The sequence below is a fragment of the Scyliorhinus torazame genome, chromosome 24, assembly GCF_047496885.1.
Source record: "Scyliorhinus torazame isolate Kashiwa2021f chromosome 24, sScyTor2.1, whole genome shotgun sequence".
Classification (NCBI taxonomy): domain Eukaryota; kingdom Metazoa; phylum Chordata; class Chondrichthyes; order Carcharhiniformes; family Scyliorhinidae; genus Scyliorhinus; species Scyliorhinus torazame.
The window spans coordinates 44,409,143-44,435,645 of NC_092730.1; the positions used below are offsets into that span (position 1 = coordinate 44,409,143).

The following is a 26,503-nucleotide window of genomic DNA, read 5'->3' on the forward strand; positions in this document are numbered from 1 at the left end:
GTGGGACTGTCAGGGTGGATCATGGTAAATGGTGCGGTCCGGGACGGTGTGGGACTGTCAGGGTGGATCATGGTAAATGGTGCGGTCCGGGACGGTGTGGGACTGTCAGGGTGGATCATGGTAAATGGTGCGGTACGGGACGGTGTGGGACTGTCCGGGTGGATCATGGTAAATGGTGCGATCCGGGACGGTGTGGGACCACGAAAGGGGCATCTCACCGGTCACGATACATTCCCCAGGACCCCCGCGTAGTCGCTCCCCAGCACGCACTGAAGAACTCCACGGTCATTCCGTCCAGCCCTGGGGTCTTGCTGTCGAGGGTGCCGGTCTTGATGATTGACGGTTTGGTCGAGCCTCCCGACTACCTCCGGGCCGACCTGCGGCAGGTCCTCCCACAGAACTCTGCAAGCGTCCTCGCTGCACGGATCTGCAGTAAAGAGGTCAGAATAAAAGTCCCTGATTTAGGGTCCTGACCCCCTCCGGATCCGAGACGAGGGACCGTCGTCGGCTGACTGGCTCTGCATCCTCTTTCCAGCGAGTAGAAGGGGGAGCCACGGTCCATGTCTGTCAGGAAACTGATCCGCGACCTCACGTACGCGCCGTGGGACCCGACAAGTTGCAGGTCCCGCAGCACGCCCGTCTTCTCCCTGTACAGCAGCCCCAGGGTGGGTCCTCATCAGGCTGAGCGAGACGTGACTCCAGATCGAAGTCCTCTTCAGCCAACTTGGCGATCGTGGATTTCCGCCCCGCCATCGACCGCTTTGTGTACCTCTGACAGAAGGCGCGGACATGAGTCTTGCCCAAGTCCCACCATAGCCTCAAGGAGGGGAAGCCACCCCGCTTCTTTCTCCAGCCGGCCCAGAAAAGGCGAATCCAGTCCAGGAACCGCTTGTCCTCCAGCAGCAGGTTGTTAAAGTGCCAGTACGCGGACCGTGCCTGAGCGCGGAGCTGGCCGAGCCCCGCCCACACCAGGTGGTCATCCGAGCACGGCACCTGCTCCACAGAGGCCGTCGGAACGCTGGGCAAGTACGTCCTAGAATTGTAAAGACGGTCGATTCTGGACGCTCCCAACAGAGGGCCCACAAATGTGTCCACCTGCGATTCAGGATGGAGAGTTCTCTAGGCGCCCACCAAGTCGAAGGACCTGACCAGGTCCCTTTACTTCACCACCACCTGCGTGCTGCACTGGACTCTACCACGGTCCTTGTCCTGGAGGGTGCAATTGAATTCCCCTCCAAGGATGATGCACTCGCCCACAGGAATGGTGCCAAGAAGAGTGGACACTTTGTCAAAGAAAGTCGTTTGCTGCGGCCCGGCCAGGGAGCCTATACTTTCACAAAGTGACGCACCATGTCCCCGTCGAGGACCGTGAAATGCAACAGACGGCCTGGCACTGGCTCCTTGACCCTCCAGCTCTCTGGCTGAAAATGTGGAGCCAGCAAGATAGCCACCCCGCCCGAACGTGGGGCGAAGTGACTCATAAAGACTTCCCCTTGCCACTCCAGGGTCCACTTAGCTTTGTCCCCCGGAATGGCGTGGGTTTCTTGCAGGAAGCACACCCCATACTTTGCGTCCCGGAGGACAGAGAAGCACTGGAAACGGTGATGCACATCCCTGCTGCTGTGGATGTTGAGTCTGGCTATGGTTACCTCCAAGTCAGTTGTAGCGTGTGTCCTTCACGAATCACCCATAACTGCTCAGAGGGAGTAGAGGGTTGTTGCCCCCTCCACTCCCTCAGGAGTCCCCCCGAGGAACAGAACAGCCTGTCGCTGCTCCCCCTGGTCTGAGTCGATCCCACCCCCAGGATCACCCTCAGGCGGGTTCCTCGCAGGCTTCCCCCTCGATTCAGAGTCCGTGGCAACCCCGCCTCCACTGTCGTAGCCGGCCCCTCGGAGAGACTCGGAAAGACCCCCGGGAACAGCTCCGGAATGGATCCTGGGCTCCTTGGCATCGTCTGCTTGGGCCTTGTGAGCGGGGAGCCTTCCTCACCGTCGCCCGCCCACGACCCGAAGATATAGGGACTCTGGTGACTGCCGCAGGCCCCTGGATGGGCACGGGGTCAGTACTCGTGATGGGGCCAAGGTGTGGATGGATTCGGTCTGACCGTCACGCCGTCTTCCGTTTGGCCTTTTTAGGCTGCCTCTGGTCTAGTGGAGTCTCCCTCTCCCCCCGCCAGCAGCCGCGGTGTTGTCAGGGGCCGGCTGCTGGGCAGACAAAGAGGTGGTAGAGGAGAGGGGGGCAGTGCCAGCCACGGCCGACCTGGAGATGGTGTTGGCAGCGGCCGTTAGGGTGGGGCAGTTCCGGCGAATATGCCCCAGCCCTCTTCAGGCATGGCACCGCAGACCAGATCACTTTATGATCCTTCCCTTGGTGGGGAACCACAAAACCTCCCAGCGTGACCTCCTCCCGGGTCAGGCGGGCAAAAGCCTGACGCTCCGAGTATACATGACGGAGGGAAGGGTCCCGAGGCCGAGTGTCAGCGGCGCCACCCCGGACCTGACCTCCCCCAGGAGGTTGAGATGGGGGAGGAGGAGACACGTTCGGCGATGGCCTCCAGCGGGTCCACGGCCATGTGTGTCCCACCCACTGTGACCCCCTTTCCAGGACACGGTGGACCGCCTGCTCGGCCCGCAGGAAAAACACGGCTTTGCCGTACATCCTAGAGGTGGCTACGATGGCCAAGAGGCCGATGACCTCGGCCATCGCACGAGTGCACGCCTCGATGGCCATGGTGGGGTGGGCATAACATTTGACCCCAAGTTGCCGCGTTAGTAGGCGGAAGGGCGAGGGGGCCGCCGAGGGTCGAGTGGCTGTTGCCCCCGCATAGGTTCTTGGCCGCCCTGCCCCCAGCAGAGTGGAGGATGCCCCTGGGGTACTGACCATGCCCACACTTGGTACGGCACAGCCATGTAACTGAAATCAGAGTACTGGGGGAAGGACGTGGCACAACAACAGCAGGTGCCACAGGGGAAGATGCTGCAGGGCAACAGCAGATAGTCACTGTAAACGGGCAGCGTTCTTCAGACCCGGAGGGGCCTAAAGCAAAGTGGCAACTGCCACACACCCGCCACAGGGGGTAAAAGAAGTGGGCGGACGGCGCTCTTCAGCCCTGTGGGGGCCCAAGACAAAGTCCTTTGTCTTCACAGCAGCCCCAGGCGGTCCCACTCCCACCTCAGGCAGAGGGGCGGGAGGACCAAAGGCAGGGTCTTCACCCCGGGAGGGGGAACAGCACCAGGCCCCAGGTGGTCCTACCTCAGGCAGAGGGGTGGGAGGACAGAGGTCAGGGCCTTCACCCAGGGAGGGGGCACAGCAACCGTCCCCAGGTGGACCCACTCCCACTTCAGGCACGGCGGTGAAAAGACAAAAGGTTGGAGGCAGGGTCTTCACCCCGGGAGGGGGCAGCAACCGGCCCCAGGTGGCCCCACTCTCTCCTCCAGCAGCAAAACATTTCATTGATTGACTTCATTTTCACCCCTTTCCAATTTGAAATTGAATTTGGTTTATACACTATCCTGGCTCACACAGTCCGCTGGCTGATACATTTCAGTGGCTTTGGACAATTGTCTGGTCTTGGACAGTCCGCTGGTTTGAAACACTCCCCTGATTTCCACACTCCCTGGTTTACCCACACCACTGATGTAGTCACTCCCCTGGTTTCCAATTTGTAATTGAATATGATTTGAACACTCCCCTGGTTTACACCGTCAACTGAGTCACACGTTCTCCCCATGTTTCCTTTGGGTGCTCCGGTTTCCTCCCAGTCCAAAGATGCGCAAGTTATGTGGATTGGCTATGCTAAATTGTCCTTAGTGTCCAAAAAAGGTTAGGGAAGGTTTCCGGGGAGAGGGTTGAGGTGTGAGTTTAGGTAGTTGTGGGGCTGGTTTAGCACAGTGAGCTAAACAGCTGGCTTGTAATGCAGAACAAGTCCAGCAGCGTGGGTTCAATTCCCGTACCGGCCTCCCCGAACAGGCGCCGAAATGTGGCGTCGAGGGGTTTTTCAGTAACTTAATTAAAGCCGACTTGTGACAATAAGCAATTATTATTATTATTAGTTTGCTCTTTCCAAGGGCCATTGCAGACTCGATGGGCCGAATGGCCACCTTCTGCTCTGTAAATGCTATGAAATCTATGAACTCTGCTCCAGTGGAAAGCTTCTCCAGTCTCCACTTGAATAGTTGACATCCAGTTCTGAGCAGCTTGCAGCACTTTCTCTGTAAGGTGCACCATGACATACTGCCAAACCTGGATTTTAAAATTCTTCTTCAGTTTCTTCTTCCGTTACTGCATGTTTACCAGTAATAATTCTTATAATATGTCATTGCTCAGGTCTCTTGTTGCATGAGACCTGGTCTCGTCCTGATGTCTGAAACTGCCTTTTCCATTCTGCTTAAGTTATGAATGTTCTTATCTGTAACATATGTACTACATCAATGACATTAGTATGAACTTCATCAAGCACCGATACTGTCTACGGCACAGTAATGGAGCTGGATTTTGCTGACATTTTTTGTATAATTGAAAAAAAAATTGAGAATATCTTTAATATCTGTGTCTCCAGCCCATGTATTCCAAGAAGTTTTCATAGTAAACTTACATCGATTAGGAGCTGCCAGATGTGTACAACTATCATATTCATTTTAAAGCCACGCAGAATACACGGGCAAAATGCTGGAGTTAAAATAAATCATTCTCTGCCAGAAGCTGAGCATTATGGAATAGTGTAATAAACAAAAAATGTTTATTACAGATGAGTCCGTACATATGGATTGGAAACCGACAGGTGGCCCGTAAACCCACAGCAGGGTTTTATTTCAGTCAGGTTTTTCACAATGTTGTTGTCACTGCTCTTCTAACATTTTATCCAAAAACATTCGCAGCAATGTTCAAATGAGCCCCAGTTGTAAATCAATAATTCTGGATTCTACTTCCGGATGAAGGGCGGGATTAATAAACATCAGTTAGTCCTGGTAAATGAAGGGAAAATGGATGAACTGAATCAGCAGAATTTTACAGAGCAGTTCTTTTAAACTGTTTTTACCTGCGACCCATTTTAACCAACCGGCCACCCTTTGGGACCCATGCTGGCCAGCGTTTGGGACCCACACCAGCTGACCTCCACGACCCACTATGTTCTCTTGCCTTTAATGCAGCAGGTGAGCTTGCTTGGTCCTTATGATCTCACTCCAATCAGGTTTAGAGGAGAGGGCAGTGCGTGTATCAGGTGCAGAGTTCAGCTGGTTCCTTTGTGCTGTCTTCATCCTTTTGAGGATGAAAAATCCAACCTTGAACATGTAGATCCTTGTGATGTGTAATAGCAAAAGAATGCTTGTTTTACTCCGTATTGGGTACTTCTCGGAGACGCTACGCTGGAACTCTGAAAACCTCATGGGAGTTGTGCTGTATTATTAATGTGCAGTCACAGGTAAGAGAAGCTCAGTTTGTACATTTGGAGTCAGCTATAAATCAGTAAATTGAGTCTGGGGTCTCAAACTCAAAGGGAGTTTTCACCAACTAATTCTCTCTCAAAATCTGAAACTTCTCCTCTGGAAAATAGCGATAAAAACTGTTGTTCAGCTCAGCCAGTCTATCGACAGTTCCCTTCCTAACCGTTTTCTTCGAGATGTCATTGCAGTGTGGGGAACATGTAGTAGGTTTGATTTTCCACGCGCAGTTTCCTAACGTTCAATTACTTTTGGAAAACATCAAATTCTTCACAGCGCCAAAAGAAATCATCCTCCTTCCCTTATAATTTGCGGTTCAGTGTGTTTAGAATTGAAAAGATGTCTGGAAGGCAACACATAGAGAGCTTCCACGTTTCATCAGCAAACAAATCAGCCAGAGGAGATCCTGATTTGCATTGGCACAATTTATAAAGACATACCTTCAAATATCACCTTTATTCTGCTGTGTTCCTGTTTCCAGCTTCTTCTTAATGGGTTGTTGAGCAGAGGCCGTGGAGCTCACCCCAGCTCTGCTTTGTGTTGCTGTGGACTCTCCTCAGCGACTCTCTCCCACAGATTTAGATGTGTGATCCGGGCCTGTTTGTGTCTCTGACCCTCTCTTCCTTGTTACAAAACCGTCCATTTTCAATTCTTCACAGCTGCCAGCTACAAAATGGAGGATCTGCTCTCTGGCGCCGCTTCAACCTGCTGTTGCTTCAAAGAAGCTGCCGTCGGACAGCCCGGTGACGTCAGGAGGAGGCGGTCCGGCCCGCTGTGTACCGCGCCTGCGCACCGCCTGATCGGGCTGAGTGGGCACGCATGCGCGGTATAGCCGGCAGCCGCGACAGTCCCTGGAGAGTGACGTGTTATTACCAGCAGAGAGAATGTGCTGCTGCCGGCAGAGGGAGGCCCAGAGTCAGAGCAATGTGTCAATTAGGGGGAATCTCACTGGCCAGAGTTTGTGGATGGGGCGGGGGGGGCAGATGCTGCAATTGGGTACCTGAACCAACAAAACAGATGCAAATAAACGTCACATAAATTCCCCAATGGTGACTTGGTCTCTCTCCCATCATTCATTAACATCGGTAAGTGAGTTACAAACAAAGAAAGGCACAGCACAGGAACAGGCCCTTCGGCCCTCCAAACCCGTGCCGACCATGCTGCCCGTCTAATCTAAAATCTACACTTTCTGGGTCCGTATCCCTCTATTCCCTTCCTATTCATGTATTTGTCCATATGCCTCTTAAATGTCATTATCGTCCCTACTTCCACCACCTCCTCCTGTAGCGCGTTCCAGGCACCCACTACCCTCTGTGTAAAAAAACTTGCCTCGTACACCTCCTCTAAACCTTGCCCCTCGCACCTTAAACCTATGCCCCCTCGTAATTGTCCCCTCTACCCTGGGGAAAAGACTCTGAGTATCCATTCTGTCCATGCCCCTCATAATTTTGTAGACCTCTCAGGTCGCCCCCAACCTCTGTCGTTCCAGTGAGAACAAACCGAGTTTACTCAACCGCTCCTCATAGCTAATGCGGGTTATTCTGGAAAAGAGCAGGTGTGGCAGTTCTCAGTTATTGTGTGTCTGCAGTTTGCTCCGACCATGGCTGAGGACAAGAAAGCTCCAGCTCCCAAGAAGGGCGCTAAGAAAACCCAGAAGAAGGTACCAGTGAAGGGCAAGAAGAAGAGGAGACGAGCCAGGAAGGAGAGTTACTCCATCTACATAGTGATGAAGCAGGTTCACCCCGACACTGGCATCTCCTCTAAGGCCATGAGCATCATGAACTCCTTCGTCAACAATATTTTCGAGCGCATTGCGGGTGAGGCTTCCCGCCTGGCCCATTACAACAAGCGCAGCACCATCAGCTCCCGGGAGATCCAGACCGCCGTGCGCCTGCTGCTGCCCGGGGAACTGGCCAAGCACGCCGTGTCGGAAGGGACAAAGGCGGTGACCAAGTACACCAGCTCCAAGTAAAACTGTTCTCAAACTCATCAAAACCCAACGGCTCTTTTAAGAGCCACCCACAATTTCTGGAAAGCAGCCAAACCATCGTTTTTTTATTATTATTAGATTATGAATAGCCAAATCGGTTCAAATAGGGTTTCACTGGAACATAACATCCTGGGTGATGTCCAGTTATCGCCCGGTCGATCTTCGTGCCTTGAAAATAAGTCTCATCATTTAGTGACTGCTCGGTGTCCCTGTGTGTCTTTGGTGTCTGACTTGGTCATATTCGGTCCCTGTCGCTAGATTTGGAGAGACAATAGAACTCCAAAACCTCCCTTTCAATTTGTGTTCAGGTTTCCAAAAACCTCCCTTTCTCTTTCAGGCTTCCTCAATAATCGATCAGTTTATTGAGAGCACAGCAGTGTTGTGGGAAAACTCCATTTCAATACTGACACGAGCTCCAAATTGCTCACTCCACTTTTAACACTGAAGTAGTCTACAATATGGAATTTTTAAAATAAGGTTTGTAGTTGGCTGTAAATTAGACATTCTGTCTGCGGCTGAGAGCGTTTTAAACAGCAGCCAGATTAAACTCGATTGGACTCCAGATTGTAAAAATCTGTGGAGACAGTTTCGGATTAAATGCCCCTTTTATAAATCCGAAACATTTCCACAGATTCTCCCAGACATGCTGAGTTTATCCAGCATTTCTCTTCAATTCACATTTGCGGCATCCGCATTATTTTGCTTTAATTCATTTTGGGTTTGTTCTGTTAGAGAGAAAACCCGAAATCAGAAACTGACAGATAAAGGGAAACTGTAGATTACGGAGAGAGAATCCAACAATCTTATACTCAGTGATTTAGTCTCGTTTTTACGGTCCCTATTCAATTTTCTCTGTTTTATCTTTTCGCGCTCTTTTAAGCTTTGAAATAAATATTCGGTTGGAATCTGAACATTTGGCGCCCAAACTTTCCGCCCTCAGCACCGTGGAGTCTCCTGATTGGTGCTTCAAACAGACATCTGATTGGTCAGTTTGTGGCAGGCTCCACAATGTTGTTCAGATAACCAATCAGCAATGTGTGCACCGCCACTCCTCCTGAAGCGAAGTGAATGTGGGGGTGCTGCCTAATATCCAGGCCGTGCTGCTGCCCAAGAAAAGCAGCGCTGGCGCCGGCAAGAAGTGAAGCGACCATTCTTTAATCTAATAACAAAAAGGGTCTTTTCAGAGCCACTCACTTCATCTGAAAAAGGATGACCTGTTCTCGATCCGCTTCGTGCCGTGTTTGTGAGAATTTCCCAGAGGCTTCCGGCTGGAATGAGCTTCCCCTGTATGGTTGGTATTTACCGGGGGACGGCAGTTTTTAGCCGGCAGGCTTTCCTAAACAGACCATTTATGTGCAATGGGTGAGCGGGGTTTCAGATTTCATTCCCGCTCTCATTACAATGTTCACTATGTGCGGTTCAGGTCTGACTTGGGAGAAAGCTTTTGTGATTCAGACTCTACAGCAGGTTCATGTCGCCTTGGAATGTGAAAAGAGAGATCAATGATGGGAAATATTGGTCTATTTTAACGCTACACTGCTTAATATCCAGGCCGTGCTGCTGCCCAAGAAAAGCAGCGCTGCCGCCGGCAAGAAGTGAAGCGACCATTCTTTAATCTAATAACACAAAGGCTCTTTTCAGAGCCACTCACTTTATCGGAAAAAGAGCGAATTGTTTTGTGTCACTAAAGCTTCCGAATGCAGAGATACTGCCAATGATCATATTCTAAATCACCGCATCTCAACTGAGGGAATTGGGTGTTGAAGCTCTTTTCCTGACAGACTTGGTGGCTCTTAAAAGAGCCTTTGTTGCTGTTGGTGCTGAATCCGGGCTTTAGGCGCGTTCCCCGCGGATGCGGCGGGCCAGCTGGATGTCTTTGGGCATGATGGTGACTCGCTTGGCGTGGATGGCGCACAGGTTGGTGTCCTCAAAGAGCCCCACCAGGTAAGCCTCGCTGGCCTCCTGCAGGGCCATGACGGCGGAGCTCTGGAAACGCAGGTCTGTCTTGAAGTCCTGAGCGATCTCTCGCACCAGGCGCTGGAAGGGCAGTTTGCGGATCAGCAGCTCGGTGGATTTCTGGTAGCGGCGGATCTCCCTCAGAGCCACAGTGCCGGGTCTGTAGCGATGGGGCTTCTTCACTCCGCCCGTGGCTGGAGCGCTCTTGCGGGCCGCTTTGGTAGCCAGCTGTTTGCGAGGAGCTTTGCCTCCGGTCGATTTGCGCGCTGTCTGCTTGGTTCTGGCCATGTTGTGAAACTGGGGGAAACGCACACGCTGAGAATGCTGGCGCCGCTCTCTCGCTGCCTATTTAAGACATTATAGTGACCGCCCACTTCTCCTCATTGGATGCAGCCCGATCCCGTGGACAGGTTTGAAAAGAGCGATGAGCGGCAAGGATATCAGGGCCCTGATTGGTGGACTTGCAACTGACACCCCATCAATTTCAAAAAGCCCGCCAATTTCACAGGGACCAGGAACGGATATTTGAGAAAACTGAAAAAATCAATCTCAAGTTGTAAGTATTAAAAACTTCTCAATGATTCCTGGTCCCATTTTTGTCTCGGATTGGACGCAACCGAGATAAGATGAATAAAATGGAGCAGGTACATAATTCCCGATCGCATTACAATGTCAGTGTTCACTATGTGCGGTTACAGGTTTGACTTTGGGGAATGGTGGTTTCAGACTGTACAACGCATCTATGTCGCCTTGTAATGAGAAAACAAATCAATGATGGGAAAGGATTTCCTGCTCTAACGCTACCCGTCTTAACAGAAAACCGCGGTTTCCAAGCTGACTCGCTAAACCAGCTCGATGAGTTATTCTGCTGCCATTCTCAGGTCAGTGCTCTCAATGTGAGGATTTGGGCGGCTCTTAAAAGAGCCTTTGGGTTTTGTTAAATTGTCAAATGGGTTTCCTCAGCCGCCGAATCCATAGAGAGTGCGGCCCTGGCGTTTGAGAGCGTAAACCACATCCATGGCGGTGACGGTCTTGCGCTTGGCGTGTTCAGTGTAGGTGACCGCGTCCCTGATCACATTCTCCAGGAAAACCTTCAGCACCCCGCGAGTCTCCTCATAGATCAAACCCGAGATGCGCTTGACGCCGCCACGGCGAGCCAGGCGGCGGATTGCTGGTTTGGTGATGCCCTGGATGTTATCACGAAGCACTTTGCGGTGCCGCTTTGCTCCGCCTTTGCCCAGTCCTTTGCCTCCTTTCCCTCTGCCAGACATGATGCTTGTTCAGTCAAATCGCTCCTGAATGAGACGAGCTGCTGCTCTTTCCTTTATTATACAGCCCGCCCCGACCTGACTGAGAGAGAGAGGCGGGGAGCAGACTGAGTGACAGACAGAGCAGTGAAATGTCTTTGATCATCCAGCTCCTCCTCCTGCCTGCTCCAACCCACATTTTATATTCCAAACAGAAGTGAAAAGAGGGCGCTGAACAACACGTACAAACTGCAACATCAGATAGCAGCTAGTTAGAAACGCGGATCTATTAAATCCAGACTTGTCAGTAATATTCCCGCCTCAGTTCACTCCTTTCTAGAACCAGCCCAACCATCTGCTCCCATTTCAACCCCAGCTCCTATTCCATCCCCACAACTCCTCTCCCAGACGGGTTGGGAATTTTACTAACATTCCTTCCAGCTGATATAAAGTGTTTAAGTTGTGAGACGGGATTTCTCCGCCATGTAACTCTTTTACAGACTCTCCCCTGAATCTGTGAATAAGGAAACTAACACAAACTGTGACTGTTCCCCCGGTTCGGAAGAGGTTCTAGAAAGGTGTGAACTGAGGCGGGAATATTACTGACAAGTCTGGATTTATAAGATCCGCGTTTCTAACTAGATGCTGTATGATGTTGCAGTTTGTACGTGTTGTTCAGCGCGCTCTTTTCACTTCTGTTTGGAATATAAAATGTGTGTTGGAGCAGGCAGTGTTTTAGTGCAGAGTGGGGGGAGAGGCCCGTTGCAGAGCATGTCAGCGAGTGAGCGGCAATACTGGATTGACATTTCTGTCTGAAATCTGCTCCCAGCACCGAGACAGCGATTCATTGGTCGAGGAATCGGCTCTTTCCTGAGAGATGTGGGTGGCTCTGAGAAGAGCCTTTGGGTTCAGAGGTTTACAATTTGCTCGCCTTCTTTCACTTCTTTGCTGGTTTCTTAGCCGTTGCTGATTTCACTTTGGGCTTGGCCTTCAATTGGGTCGGATTTATTCTGCCCGTGGTCTTTTTCACAAGTGACTTTTTCTTCGGGGCTGCTTTCTTCGCGCTCTTTTTGGGAGTTGCCGCCTTCGTGGCTGCTGGTTTCTTGGGAGATTTCTTGGCTGCTGGTTTCTTGGGAGATTTCTTGGCTGCTGGTTTCTTGGGAGATTTCTTTGCTGCTGGTTTCTTGAGAGATTTCTTGGCTGCTGGTTTCTTCACTGAAGGTTTCTTGCCTGCTCCGGTCTTTCTCACTTTCCCCCCGGTTGTCTTCTTCACGATCTTGAAGGAGCCGGAGGCGCCCGTGCCCTTGACCTGAGCCAAGGCGCCTTTAGCCAATTCCCTTCTGACACTTTGCTTGATCTGGGCCCCCCGTTTATCCACATCGACCCCTTTGCTCCGCAGCGCCTTCTTTATGGCCTGTAAGGAAATCCCCTTGCGATCGCCGCTTTCCGCCACAATCTGGAGGATCAGCTCGCCCAGCCCGGGACCTTCTTGTTTCTTCCGGGGAACCGCCTTCTGCTTCTTGACAGCCTTGACTGGGGCGGCGGCTGTAGGAGCCGTTTCGGCGGCTGCACTATCGCTCATGTCCGAGACTCTGCACAAAATCTCTCCGTCAATGTGGGTGAGAAATGAAGCCTCTGGTGGCGGCACTGAGCAACTTAAAGGCAGCGAGCGGACGGGGCGGAGACAACCTGCTCTCAGCTCCAGGCTGCTGCTGCCTCTCTGTGTTTTTCTCTCGTCCCAAACTCTCCAATTCCACTCAAATTCCAGCTCCACAGTGTCCCAGGATAATTCCTTCCTGTCTCTCACACTCTCATGTTTGCTGTAGAAAAGGTTTCACGCGATTTGAAGGCTCCATTTTGCATTTAAACCCGTTTTACTGATGCACTGTTCGCGCTCTCTCACCCGATCGCTCTCATTTTCCCAACCTTTCCACAGAAATCTGGAAAGCAGCATCGAAACTGCCCTGAAATCCAACTTGGAAAAGTAGGACGGGAACAGGGGGATTGTTGGCATGAAAAATATTTCCATTTAGTCCCAGAGGGATTGGGAGATCTCCTGGTCAGAGCGGACACACAAACACAGTTGGTTTCTCCTGTTTGGCCCGCCCCTTTCACACACTCTCTTCCACAATATTCACATCCACACACAAGGTTTGGAAATGACATTTCCCAGGGCAGAATTCTCCCTCTTCTCAACAAACAAAGAAATGTACCCCACAGGAACAGGCCCTTCGGCCCTTCGGCCCTCCAAGCCCTCCAAGTGCCGACCATGCTGCCCGACTAAACTACAATCTTCTACACTTCCTGGGTCCGTATCCTTCTATTCCCATCCTATTCATATATTTGTCAAAATGCCCCTTAAATGTCCCTATCGTCCCTGCTTCCACTACCTCCTCCGGTAGCGAGTTCCAGGCACCCACTGTGCTCTGTGTAAAAACACTTGCCTCGTACATCTACTCTAAACCTTGCCCCTCTCACCTTAAACCTATGCCCCCTAGTAATTAACCCCTCTACCCTGGGGAAAAGCCTCTGACTATCCACTCTGTCTATGCCCCTCATAATTTTGTATACCTCTATCAGGTCTCCCCTCAACCTCCTTCGTTCCAGTGAAAACAAACCGAGTTTATTCAATCGTTCCCCATAGCTAATGCCCTCCATACCAGGCAACATTCTGGTAAATCTCTTCTGCACCCTCTCTAAAGCCTCCACATCCTTCTGGTAGTGTGGCGACCAGAATTGAACACTATACTCCAAGTGTGGCCTAACTAAGGTTCTATACAGCTGCAACATGACTTGCCAATTCTTATACTCAATGCCCCGGCCAATGAAGGCAAGCATGCCGTATGCCTTCTTGACTACCTTCTCCACCTGTGTTGCCCCTTTCAATGACCTGTGGACCTGTACTCCTAGATCTCTTTGACTTTCAATACTCTTGAGGGTTCTACCATTCACTGTATATTCCCTACCTGCATTAGACCTTCCAAAATGCATTAGCTCACATTTGTCCGGATTAAACTCCATCTGACATCTCTCCGCCCAAGTCTCCAGACAATCTAAATCCTGCTGTATCCTCCGACAGTCCTCATCGCTATCCGCAATTCCACCAACGTTTGTGTCGTCTGCAAACTTACTAATCAGACCAGTTACATTTTCCTCCAAATCATTTATATGTACTACAAAGAGCAAAGGTCCCAGCACTGATCCCTGTGGAACACCACTGGTCACAGCCCTCCAATTAGAAAAGCATCCCTCCATTGCTACTCTCTGCCTTATATGGCCTAGCCAGTTCTGTATCCACCTTGCCAGCTCACCCCTGATCCCGTGTGACTTCACCTTTTGTACTAGTCTACCATGAGGGACCTTGTCAAAGGCCTTACTGAAGTCCATATAGACAACATCTACTGCCCTACCTGCATCAATCATCTTAGTGACCTCCTCGAAAAACTCTATCAAGTTAGTGAGACACGACCTCCCCTTCACAAAACCGTGCTGCCTCTCACTAATACGTCCATTTGCTTCCAAATGGGAGTAGATCCTGTCTCGAAGAATTCTCTCCAGTAATTTCCCTACCACTGAAGTAAGGCTCACCGGCCTGTAGTTCCTGGGATTATCCTTGCTACCCTTCTTAAACAGAGGAACAACATTGTCTATTCTCAAGTCCTCCGGGACATCCCCTGAAGACAGCGAGGATCCAAAGATTTCTGTCAAGGCCTCAGCAATTTCCTCTCCAGCCTCCTTCAGTATTCTGGGGTAGATCCCATCAGGCCCTGGGGACCTACCTACCTTAATATTTTTTAAGACACCCAACACCTCGTCTTTTTGGATCACAATGTGACCCAGGCTATCGACACCCCCTTCTCCAGAACACTTGTTCCCAATCCGTGTCTTAATTACTGTTCAACTCTCTGAGTTTTCTGCTCCCTATTTTCTGTTTACCTAAATACCCGGCAGCAGCCAGTCATATTTTAAAATCTAAATTCATTGATGACAAACCTCCCTTGAAGGTGAAAATACAATTGATCTCCTCTCTCTCAGTGGAGATTTTCCTGCTTGATGTGATCCTCCTGCACTGCCCGGTAACACTGAACCGCAAACTCAACAAGCAGGGACCCCCAGTTAACGAATAATCCCACCCCCTCTGAGAGTGGAGATTTTCACAGTGACACAGATTCTGACCATTCTGATCCAAACAGCAAATTTTAAAAATAAAGATGATCTGATAGACGAGGACTTCCTGTGTGGAGGAGGGACAGTGACCGTTTCACCCACAACACGGCAGCTGTGTTCACAGCGAGAGCCAGTGTTACAGGTGTTATCACTGTGTCCAGCGTTCACAGTGAGGGCCAGTGTTACACGTGTTATCAATGTGTCCAGTGTTCACAGTGAGGGCCAGTGTTACAGGTGTTATCACTGTGTCCAGTGTTCACAATGAGGGCCAGTGTTACACGTGTTATCACTGTGTCCAGTGTTCACAGCGAGTGCCAGTGTTACACGTGTTATCACTGTGTCCAGTGTTCACAGTGAGGGCCAGTGTTACACGTGTTATCACTGTGTCCAGTGTTCACAGCGAGTGCCAGTGTTACACATGTTATCATTGTGTCCAGTGATCATACTGAGGGCCAGTGTTACACGTGTTATCACTGCGTCCAGTGTTCACAGTGAGAGCCAGTGTTACATGTGTTACCACCATGTCCAGTGTTCACAGTGAGGGTCAGTGTTACACGTGTTATCACTGTGTCCAGTATTGACAGTGAGGGCCAGTGTTACACGTGTTATCACTGTGTCCACAACACACCGAATGACAGATTGAAAATGAGAGACAGAGAAAAATAGAGCGAGCGACATAGTAACGCAGCAATGTGGAGCGGGAGAGAGGGAGTGAGATACTCATATTGAAGTAGACAGATATTGAGGACAGAGACACATAAAGGAAACTAGAGAGAAACAGAGAGAGAGAGAACAATGGAACCAGTGGCACATAACACAGAGATGTAGAGCGGAAGAGAGGGAGTGAGATAATCATATTGAAGGAGAGAGACATTGAGACACTTAGACAGAGACAGAAAGGGAAGGAGAGAGAGACAGAGTGAGAGACAGAGAGAGAGAGAGGGAGAGACAGAGAGAGGGACAGAGAGAGAGACACACAGGGAGACAAAGAGAGAGAGACACAGAGAGATAGAGAGTGCATAAGTCTGCAGCTCCTAATCGATGCGTGTATGTTTAATCTGAAGGGAAATAAAGTAAAGCGAAGATCCGGAACACATGGAACATGGACACAGAGGCTGATGAAAGATAATGGGCAACCGTTTTCATCTCGGTTGGAACTTAACATTCATGCTCAATTATTTATCATGAAAACTTCTTAAAATTTGTGAACTGGAGTCATAAACATTAAATATATTCTCAACCTGACACAAAAGCAAATCAGTTTTCTATTATTCAAAAACCCCCAGCACAATCCAGCTCCATCACTGTGCCATAGACACTCTCGGTGCTTGATGAAGTTCATACTAATGTCATTGATGTAGCCCAGATGTTACAGATAAGAACATTCATAACTTAAGCAGAATGAAAAAGGCAGCTTCAGACATCAGGACCAGGTCTCATGCTTCAAGAAGAGACCTAAGCAATGACACACATTATAAGAAGTATGATTGGTAAACATGCAGACTTCTATATTAGACAAACTGAATAAGAATTTTAAAATCCAGCTTTGACAATATGTCATGGTGCCTATTGCAGAGAAAGTGCAGTAAGCTGCTCAGAACAGGATGTCAGTTATTCAAGTGGAGACTGGAGAAGTTTACAACTGGAGCTGAATTCTTTGACAAGAGTATTAGATTTGTTCAGAGATTGTGTTGAGCATGGGAGCTCAATAAGGAAGCTTTTAATGTTTCCCCCCAGTACAATATGTCCCACACCAACACAAGGAGATACCGTGATACATTTGGTATTGAAATATTGAGTCAGATGTGCTTCATTTTCTAACGGAAAGAGTGGAATTCAATCAAAACTATCAGAATATAATGGAATTATGTAAACTGGGAATGTGTAAAGCTGGGAATTTGGTACAACCAGAGGAGAGAGTAAAGCCAGGGGTGTAAGTGTGTTAATGAGGGCAGTGTGTAAAATGAGGTGATTGTGCAATATCGATGTCTGTAAACCTGGAGGCTGTAAAATCAGGGGTGTGTTTGAGTGGATTGTGACAAAGAAGGAAAACACAATGTGGGCATGTATAAATCAGTGGCGTTTAAATCCAGGAGTGTGTAAAATTAGTGTGAGTGTAAACCAGGAGTGTGGGCATATCAAATAGTGTGTAAACCTGTGCACAAAAGTAGGTGAATGTGCAAAACAAGGTGAGTGTGGAAAGCCACACATAACAAATGAGTAGATAAAGCAGGTAGTGTGTCAGCCAGGGAAGTGTACGCACACAGGGGAGTGTATGGATCAAATGGAGTATACACTGTGTAAAGCAAGAAGTGTGCAAAACCAGTGGATGGTTTAAACCAGTTGAGTGTGTGAAATCAGGGGAGCACCAAACCAGGGGAGTGTGGAAACCAGGGTGGTGTGTAACATCTTCGCTGTATCCAAACCCGTAGAGTGTGTAAATCAGGGGAGTGTGTAAACCAGGGTGTGTGTAAAATCTTTGCTGTATCCAAACCCATAGAGTGTGTAAACCAGGGGAGTGTGTAAACCAGGGTGTGTGTAAGATCTTTGCTGTATCCAAACTCATAGAGTGTGTAAATCAGGGGAGTGTGTAAACCAGGGGAATGTGTAAATCAGGGGAATGTGTAAATCAGGGGAATGTGTAAATCAGGGGAGTGTGTAAATCAGGGGAGTGTGTAAATCAGGGGGGGTGTAAAACCAGTGGATTGTTTAAATCAGGGGAGTGTGTAAATCAGGGGGGGTGTAAATCAGGGGAGTGTGTAAACCAGGGTGTGTGTAAGATCTTTGCTGTATCCAAACCCATAGAGTGTGTAAATCAGGGGAGTGTGTAAATCAGGGGGGGTGTAAAACCAGTGGATTGTTTAAATCAGACGAGTGTGTGAAACCAGAGGAGAGTTAAACCACAAGAGTGTGGAAACCTGGGGAATGTGTAATTAGGGCAGTGTGTAAATCAGGGGAGTGTGTAATACAGGGGAGTGTGTAAACAGGGCAGTGTGCAAACCGGGGGAGGGGGGTTGTAACCAAATAATGTGCAATTCGAGGCTGCGTATATATCGGGCGAGTGTGTAAAAGATGGTGCTTGGGAAAACTGCCGTGAACCAGGAGAGTGAGTGAACCAGGAGAGTGAGTGAACCAGGAGAGTGAGTAAAACAGGGGAGTGATTAAACCAGGAGAGTGAGTAAAACAGGAGAGTGAGTAAAACAGGGGAGTGAGTGAACCAGGGGAGTGAGTGAACCAGGAGAGTGAGTAAAACAGGAGAGTGAGTAAAACAGGGGAGTGAGTGAACCAGGAGAGTGAGTAAACCAGGAGAGTGAGTAAACCAGGGGAGTGAGTAAACCAGGGGAGTGAGTAAACCAGGGGAGCGAGTGAACCAGGAGAGCGAGTGAACCAGGAGAGTGAATTATCCAGAGGAGTGAGTGAACCAGAGGACTGAGTGAACCAGGAGAGTGAGTAAAACAGGGCAGTGAGTAAACCAGGGGAGTGAGTGAACCAGGGGAGTGAGTGAACCAGGAGAGTGAGTGAACCAGGAGAGTGAGCGAACCAGGAGAGTGAGCGAACCAGGAGAGTGAGTGAACCAGGAGAGTGAGTAAAACAGGGGAGTGAGTAAACCAGGAGAGTGAGTAAAACAGGAGAGTGAGTAAAACAGGAGAGTGAGTAAAACAGGGGAGTGAGTGAACCAGGAGAGTGAGTAAACCAGGGGAGTGAGTAAACCAGGGGAGTGAGTAAACCAGGGGAGCGAGTAAACCAGGAGAGTGAGTGAACCAGGGGAGTGAATTATCCAGAGGAGTGAGTGAACCAGGAGAGTGAGTGAATCAGGAGAGTGAGTAAAACAGGGCAGTGAGTAAACCAGGGGAGTGAGTGAACCAGGAGAGTGAGTGAACCAGGAGAGTGAGTGAACCAGGAGAGTGAGTGAACCAGGAGAGTGAGTGAACCAGGAGAGTGAGTGAACCAGGGGAGTGAGTGAACCAGGGGAGTGAGTGAACCAGGAGAGTGAGTGAACCAGGGAAGTGAGTGAACCAGGAGAGTGAGTGAACCAGGAGAGTGAGTGAACCAGGAGAGTGAGTAAACCAGGGGAGTGAGTAAACCAGGGGAGTGAGTAAACCAGGGGAGTGAGTAAACCAGGGGAGCGAGTAAACCAGGAGAGCGAGTGAACCAGGAGAGCGAGTGAACCAGGAGAGTGAGTGAACCAGGAGAGTGAGTGAACCAGGGGAGTGAGTGAACCAGGGGAGTGAGTGAACCATGAGAGTGAGTGAACCAGGAGAGTGAGTGAACCAGGAGAGTGAGTGAACCAGGAGAGTGATTGAACCAGGGGAGTGAGTGAACCAGGAGAGTGAGTGAACCAGGTGAGGGAGAGAACCTGGAGAGTGAGAGAACCAGGAGAGTGAGTGAACCAGGGGAGTGAGTGAACCAGGGGAGTGAGTGAACCAGGGGAGTGAGTGTACCAGGAGAATGAGTGGACCAGGGGAGTGAGTGAACCAGGGGAGTGAGTGAACCAGGGGAGTGAGAGAACCAGGGGAGTGAGTGAACCAGGAGAGTGAGTGAACCAGGAGAGTGAGTGAACCAGGAGAGTGAGTGAACCAGGAGAGTGAGTGAACCCGGGGAGTGAGTAAATCAGGAGAGTGAGTGAGCCAGGAGAGTGAGTAAAACAGGGGAGTGAGTAAACCAGGAGAGTGAGTAAACCAGGAGAGTGAGTAAACCAGGAGAGTGAGTAAACCAGGAGAGTGAGTGAACCAGGAGAGTGAGTGAAACAGGGGTGTGAGTGAAACAGGGGAGTGAGTGAAACAGGGGAGTGAGTGAACCAGGAGAGTGAGTGAACCAGGAGAGTGAGTGGACCAGGAGAGTGAGTGGACCAGGAGAGTGAGTGGACCAGGGGAGTGAGTAAACCAGGAGAGTGAGTAAACCAGGAGAGTGAGTAAACCAGGAGAGTGAGTAAACCAGGGGAGTGAGTAAACCAGGGGAGTGAGTAAACCAGGAGAGTGAGTAAACCAGGAGAGTGAGTAAACCAGGAGAGTGAGTAAACCAGGGGAGTGAGTGAACCAGGAGAGTGAGTGAACCAGGAGAGTGAGTGAACCAGGAGAGTGAGTGGACCAGGAGAGTGAGTGGACCAGGGGAGTGAGTGGACCAGGGGAGTGAGTAAACCAGGGGAGTGAGTAAACCAGGAGAGTGAGTAAACCAGGAGAGTGAGTAAACCAGGGGAGTGAGTAAACCAGGGGAGTGAGTAAACCAGGAGAGCGAGTGAACCAGGAGAGTTAATTATCCAGGGGAGTGAGTAAACCAGGGGAGTGAGTAAACCAGGAGAGCGAGTGAACCAGGAGAGTTAATTATCCAGGGGAGTGAGTAAACCAGGGGAGTGAGTGAACCAGGAGAGTGAGTGAACCAGGAGAGTGAGTGAACCAGGGGAGCGAGTAAACCAGGAGAGCGAGTAAACCAGGAGAGTGAGTGAACCAGGGGAGTGAGTGAACCAGGGGAGTGAGTGAACCAGGGGAGTGAGTGAACCAGGAGAGTGAGTGGACCAGGAGAGTGAGTGGACCAGGAGAGTGAGTGAACCAGGGGAGTGAGTGAACCAGGGGAGTGAGTGAACCAGGGGAGTGAGTGAACCAGGGGAGTGAGTAAACCAGGGGAGTGAGTAAACCAGGGGAGTGAGTGAACCAGGAGAGTGAGTGAACCAGGGGAGCGAGTGAACCAGGAGAGCGAGTAAACCAGGGGAGTGAACCAGGGGAGTGAATGAACCAGGGGACTGAGTGAACCAGGGGAGTGAGTGAACCGGGAGAGTGAGTAAACCGGGAGAGTGAGTGCAGCAGGAGAGTGAGTGAACCAGGAGAGTGAGTGAAGCAGGACAGTGAGTGAACCAGGAGAGTGAGTGAACCAGGGGAGTGAGTGAACCAGGAGAGTGAGTGAACCCGGAGAGTGAGTGAATCAGGAGAGTGAGTGAACCAGGGGAGTGAGTGAACCAGGAGAGTGAGTGAACCAGGAGAGTGAGTGAACCAGGAGAGTGAGTGAACCAGGGGAGTGAGTGAACCAGGTGAGTGAGTGAACCAGGTGGGTGAGTGAACCAGGAGAGTGAGTGAACCAGGAGAGTGAGTGAACCAGGAGAGTGAGTGAACCAGGGGAGTGAGTGAACCAGGAGAGTGAGTGAACCAGGAGAGTGAGTGAACCAGGGGAGTGAGTGAACCAGGGGAGTGAGTTAACCAGGAGAGTGAGTGAATCAGGGGAGTGAGTGAACTAGGGGAGTGAGTGAACCAGGGGAGTGAGTGAACTAGGGGAGTGAGTGAACCAGGAGAGTGAGTGAATCAGGGGAGTGAGTGAACTAGGGGAGTGAGTGAACCAGGAGAGTGAGTGAACCAGGGGGGTGAGTGAACCAGGAGGGTGAGTGAACCAGGAGGGTGAGTGAACCGGGGCAGTGAGTGAACCGGGGGAGTGAGTGAACCGGGGGAGTGAGTGAACCAGGGGAGTGAGTGAACCAGGGGAGTGAGTAAACCAGGGGAGTGAGTAAACCAGGGGAGTGAGTAAACCAGGGGAGTGAGTGAACCAGGAGAGTGAGTGAACCAGGGGAGCGAGTGAACCAGGAGAGCGAGTAAACCAGGGGAGTGAACCAGGGGAGTGAATGAACCAGGGGACTGAGTGAACCAGGGGACTGAGTGAACCAGGGGAGTGAGTGAACCGGGAGAGTGAGTAAACCGGGAGAGTGAGTGCAGCAGGAGAGTGAGTGAACCAGGAGAGTGAGTGAAGCAGGACAGTGAGTGAACCAGGAGAGTGAGTGAACCAGGGGAGTGAGTGAACCAGGAGAGTGAGTGAACCCGGAGAGTGAGTGAATCAGGAGAGTGAGTGAACCAGGGGAGTGAGTGAACCAGGAGAGTGAGTGAACCAGGAGAGTGAGTGAACCAGGAGAGTGAGTGAACCAGGGGAGTGAGTGAACCAGGTGAGTGAGTGAACCAGGAGAGTGAGTGAACCAGGAGAGTGAGTGAACCAGGAGAGTGAGTGAACCAGGAGAGTGAGTGAACCAGGGGAGTGAGTGAACCAGGAGAGTGAGTGAACCAGGAGAGTGAGTGAACCAGGGGAGTGAGTGAACCAGGAGAGTGAGTGAATCAGGGGAGTGAGTGAACCAGGGGAGTGAGTGAACCAGGGGAGTGAGTGAACTAGGGGAGTGAGTGAACCAGGAGAGTGAGTGAATCAGGGGAGTGAGTGAACTAGGGGAGTGAGTGAACCAGGAGAGTGAGTGAACCAGGGGGGTGAGTGAACCAGGAGGGTGAGTGAACCAGGAGGGTGAGTGAACCAGGAGGGTGAGTGAACCAGGGCAGTGAGTGAACCGGGGGAGTGAGTGAACCGGGGGAGTGAGTGAACCAGGGGGGTGAGTGAACCAGGGGGGTGAGTGAACCAGGGGAGTGAGTGAACCAGGAGAGTGAGTGAACCAGGAGGGTGAGTGAACCAGGAGGGTGAGTGAACCAGGGGGGTGAGTGAACCAGGGGGGTGAGTGAACCAGGGGGGTGAGTGAACCAGGCGAGTGAGTGAACCAGGAGAGTGAGTGAACCAGGGGAGTGAATGAACCTGGAGAGTGAGTGAACCGGGGGAGTGAGTGAACCAGGGGAGTGAGTGAACCAGGGGAGTGAGTGAACCTGGAGAGTAAGTAAACCTGGAGAGCGAGTGAACCAGGGGAGTGAATACATTTGGAGGGGGAACATTGGTTTCACTGCTGCCTCACTGTGCCAGGGATCCTGGTTCAATTCCAGCGTTGGGTGACTGTCTGTGTGGAGTTTGCATATTCTGCCTGTGTCTGTGTAGATTTCCTCCGGGTGCTCTGTTTTTCTCCCACAAGCCAAAGATGTGCAGGTTAGATGGATTGGCGATGCTGAATTACCGCTTTGTATCCAAGGGTGTGTAGATTACGTAGGGATACAGATTTATGGTGGTCGGGTGGGGAGTGGTCCTAGGTGGGCTGCCCTTTCTGAGTGTCGTGCAGACTCGATGGGCCAGATTGCCTCCTTCTGCACTGTGGTAATTCTATGGTTCAGTGGAAAATGAGGTAAATCAGTGGAAAGGTAGTTTGCAGAAAGTGTGAGTTTGAGGGGCTGAGTGACAGTGTAATAACAAACAAGCTGCAGGCAATGACTGCAAATTGAATCTCTCATTGGGACAAGCACACAGCTACAAAAGGTGATTGGTTGAGCCCGAGGGCGCAGGGCCATTTGCAGCCACACACACAGTCCCCCAACAAGGGCTCTATCGGAGGTTTTGCTCCACATGTGATGACTATGAAATGGGGAATGTTCCCATTGATTCTCAATGCGGGATTGCTGCGGGGATGTGCGCATGCCCGGTGTAACCCCGCCCCTGCTAGTCGCGATGTGGAGATGCCGGCGTTGGACTGGGGTGAGCACAGTACGAAGTCTTACAACACCAGGTTAAAGTCCAACAGGTTTGTTTCGATGTCACTGGCTTTCGGAGCGCTGCTCCTTCCTCAGGTGAATGAAGAGGTATGTTCCAGAAACATATATATAGACAGATTCAAAGATGCCAGACAATGCTTTGAATGCGAGCATTAGCAGGTGATTAAATCTTTACAGATCCAGAGATGGGGTAACCCCAGGTTAAGGAGGTGTGAACCAGGACTGTTGGTAGGATTTTGCAGGCCAGGTGGTGGGGGATGAATGTAATACCTGGGATTCATGTCGCATTACATTCATCCCCAAACATCTGGCCTGCGAAATCCTACCAACTGTCCTGGTTTGAGACAATTCACACCTCCTTAACCTGGGGTTACCCCATCTCTGGATCTGTAAAGATTTAATCACCTGCTAATGGTCACATTCGAAGCATTGTCTGGCATGTTTGAATCTGTCTCTATATATATTTCTGGAACATACCTCTTCATTCACCTGAAGAAGGAGCAGCGCTCCGAAAGCTAGTGACATCGAAACAAACCTGCTGGTCTTTAACCTGGTGTTGTCAGACTTCTTACTGTGCTCACCCCAGTCCAACGCCGGCATCTCCACATAATTCTGAGATTGGGAGCGCATGCGCAGCCCCTCCCCCACACCATTTGGTCAGTGAGTGGAATCGCTTTGTTGAAACTGAGTTAAATGTCAATGTCAGGGCCCAGGTCAGCGAGGAAACAGCGTTCTCATTGCAGCAGCACATCCATTTGGGAGTGTGAGCAAAGAGGCTCAGAGATCATTACTGACTCGGGGGGAGTTCAGGGAGAATCGGGGGCTGTTTGCAAGAGGCTTAGCGGAGCACGATCTTGTTCCGGGACTTGGAGTGAGCAGGGGGAAGGGAGAGCTGTTTCTGGGCCTGGCTTATTTGTCTGATTCTGGGTTAGGATTTGGAGAGTATTTTCTTTCTTTTACTGATTGGGGGCAGCAAGGTAGCATAGTGGTTAGCACGGCTGATTCGCTGCTCTGTGGTACCAGGTTCAATTTCCAGGCTTTTGTTGCTATCTGCGGAGTCTGCACGCTCTCCCCGTATCTGCGTGGGTTTCCTCCGGGTGCTCCGGTTTCCTCCCACAGTCCTAAGATGTGCAGGTTAGGTGGATTGGCCCGAATAAATTGCACTTAGTGTCCAAAAAGGTTAGGTGGGGTTACTGGGTTAGGGTGGAGGCATGGGTTACTGGGTTAGGGTGGAGGCATGGATTTCTGGGTTAGGGTGGACGCGTGAGATGCTCTTTACAAAGATGGACCCGATGGACCGAATGGCCTCCTTCTGCACTGTAAATTCTGTGATTATCAGTTGAAAGAATAGATTGATTTATCATTGGCCTCATTTGACCCTGATTTACAAGAGATATGCTTTCTTCCCCCTAGTTCAACAGATGAAGAGATGAGTTCCAAGAACAAGATGATGATTCCTCAGCAAAATGTATGTGTCGCCGTCTCCTTCTAACTGACAGTAAGTACAATATTAATCCAACATTGCAGAGACACAGACACAACATCATCTCCACCGTCACAGAGAAAAGAAGCAGTCAGACTCACATTGACCTCAAGTCCCAGATAAACACACTCGCACGACTGTCACACACACTTACACTCTCTCTCACACACACTCAGTCACTCTCACTCACACACATACCAGTCACTGAGCAGTAAGCAGTTAAATAAGTTTTATATATCACAGATACATAGTGAGGGTAAAACTCACAAACACCTGTAAGTGTAAATTATGTGTTATATATCACAAATACATAGTGAGGGTAAAACTCACACACACACCTGTAAGAGTAAAATATGTGTTATATATCACAGATACATAGTGAGGGTAAAACTCACACACACCTGTAAGAGTAAAATATGTGTTATATATCATTGATACATAGTGAGGGTAAAACTCACACACACCTGTAAGAGTAAAATATGTGTTATATATCACAGATACATAGTGAGGGTAAAACACACACACACCTGTGAGAGTAAATTATGTGTTATATATCACAGATACATAGTGAGGGTAAAACACACACACACACCTGTAAGAGTAAAATATGTGTTATATATCACAGATACATAGTGAGGGTAAAACACACACACACCTGTAAGAGTAAAATATGTGTTATATATCACAGATACATAGTGAGGGTAAAACACACACACAGACCTGTAAGAGTAAAATATGTGTTATATATCATAGATACATAGTGAGGGTAAAACACACACCTGTAAGAGTAAAATATGTTTTATTTATCACAGATACATAGTGAGGGTAAAACACACACACACCTGTAAGAGTAAAATATGTGACTGAACAGGTAGAAAAGGGTAGAGCAGTTGATGTGGTGTATATGGATTTCAGCAAAGCGTTTGATAAGGTTCCCCACGGTAGGCTATTGCAAAAAATACGGAGGCTGGGGATTGAGGGTGATTTAGAGATGTGGATCAGAAATTGGCTAGCTGAAAGAAGACAGAGGGTGGAGGTTGATGGGAAATGTTCAGAATGGAGTACAGTCACAAGTGGAGTACCACAAGGATCTGTTCTGGGGCCGTTGCTGTTTGTCATTTTTATCAATGACCGAGAGGAAGGCGCAGAAGGGTGGGTGAGTAAATTTGCAGACGATACTAAATTCGGTGGTGTTGTCGATAGTGTGGAAGGATGTAGCAGGTTACAGAGGGATATAGATAAGCTGCAGAGCTGGGCTGAGAGGTGGCAAATGGAGTTTAATGTAGAGAAGTGTGAGGTGATTCACTTTGGAAGGAATAACAGGAATGCGGAATATTTGGCTAATGGTAAAGTTCTTGAAAGTGTGGATGAGCAGAGGGATCTAGGTGTCCATGTACATAGATCCCTGAAAGTTGCCACCCAGGTTGATAGGGTTGTGAAGAAGGCCTATGCAGTGTTGGCCTTTATTGGTAGAGGGATTGAGTTCCGGAGTCGGGAGGTCATGTTGCAGCTGTACAGAACTCTGGTACGGCCGCATTTGGAGTATTGCGTACAGTTCTGGTCACCGCATTATAGGAAGGACGTGGAGGCTTTGGAGCGGGTGCAGAGGAGATTTACCAGGATGTTGCCTGGTATGGAGGGAAAATCTTATGAGGAAAGGCTGATGGACTTGAGGTTGTTTTCGTTGGAGAGAAGAAGGTTAAGAGGAGACTTAATAGAGGCATACAAAATGATCAGGGGGTTGGATAGGGTGGACAGTGAGAGCCTTCTCCCGCGGATGGATATGGCTGGCATGAGGGGACATAACTTTAAACTGAGGGGTAATAGATATAGGA

At 49.9% G+C, this 26,503-nt stretch overlaps 1 protein-coding gene and 1 long non-coding RNA gene across 2 annotated transcripts in view; both read left to right on the forward strand.

Moving 5' to 3' along the window:
- Positions 1 to 26,503, forward strand: part of LOC140400033 (uncharacterized) — an 86,622-nt gene that overhangs the window by 52,708 nt on the left and 7,411 nt on the right. The window contains exon 2 of the long non-coding RNA XR_011937989.1: positions 24,599 to 24,683. This is a non-coding gene — a long non-coding RNA (uncharacterized lncRNA). The remainder of the gene's footprint in view (positions 1 to 24,598; positions 24,684 to 26,503) is intronic.
- Positions 7,042 to 7,476, forward strand: LOC140400136 (histone H2B 7-like). Its single transcript, XM_072489610.1, has one exon. It carries the CDS (start codon positions 7,042 to 7,044, stop codon positions 7,411 to 7,413), a length of 372 nt encoding a protein of 123 aa, XP_072345711.1. The 3' UTR covers positions 7,414 to 7,476.

What these genes read in the sequence shown, in the direction of transcription:
- LOC140400136 (XM_072489610.1), top strand. Translation starts at nt 7,042, where the DNA reads ATGGCTGAGGACAAGAAAGCTCCAGCTCCCAAGAAGGGCGCTAAGAAA.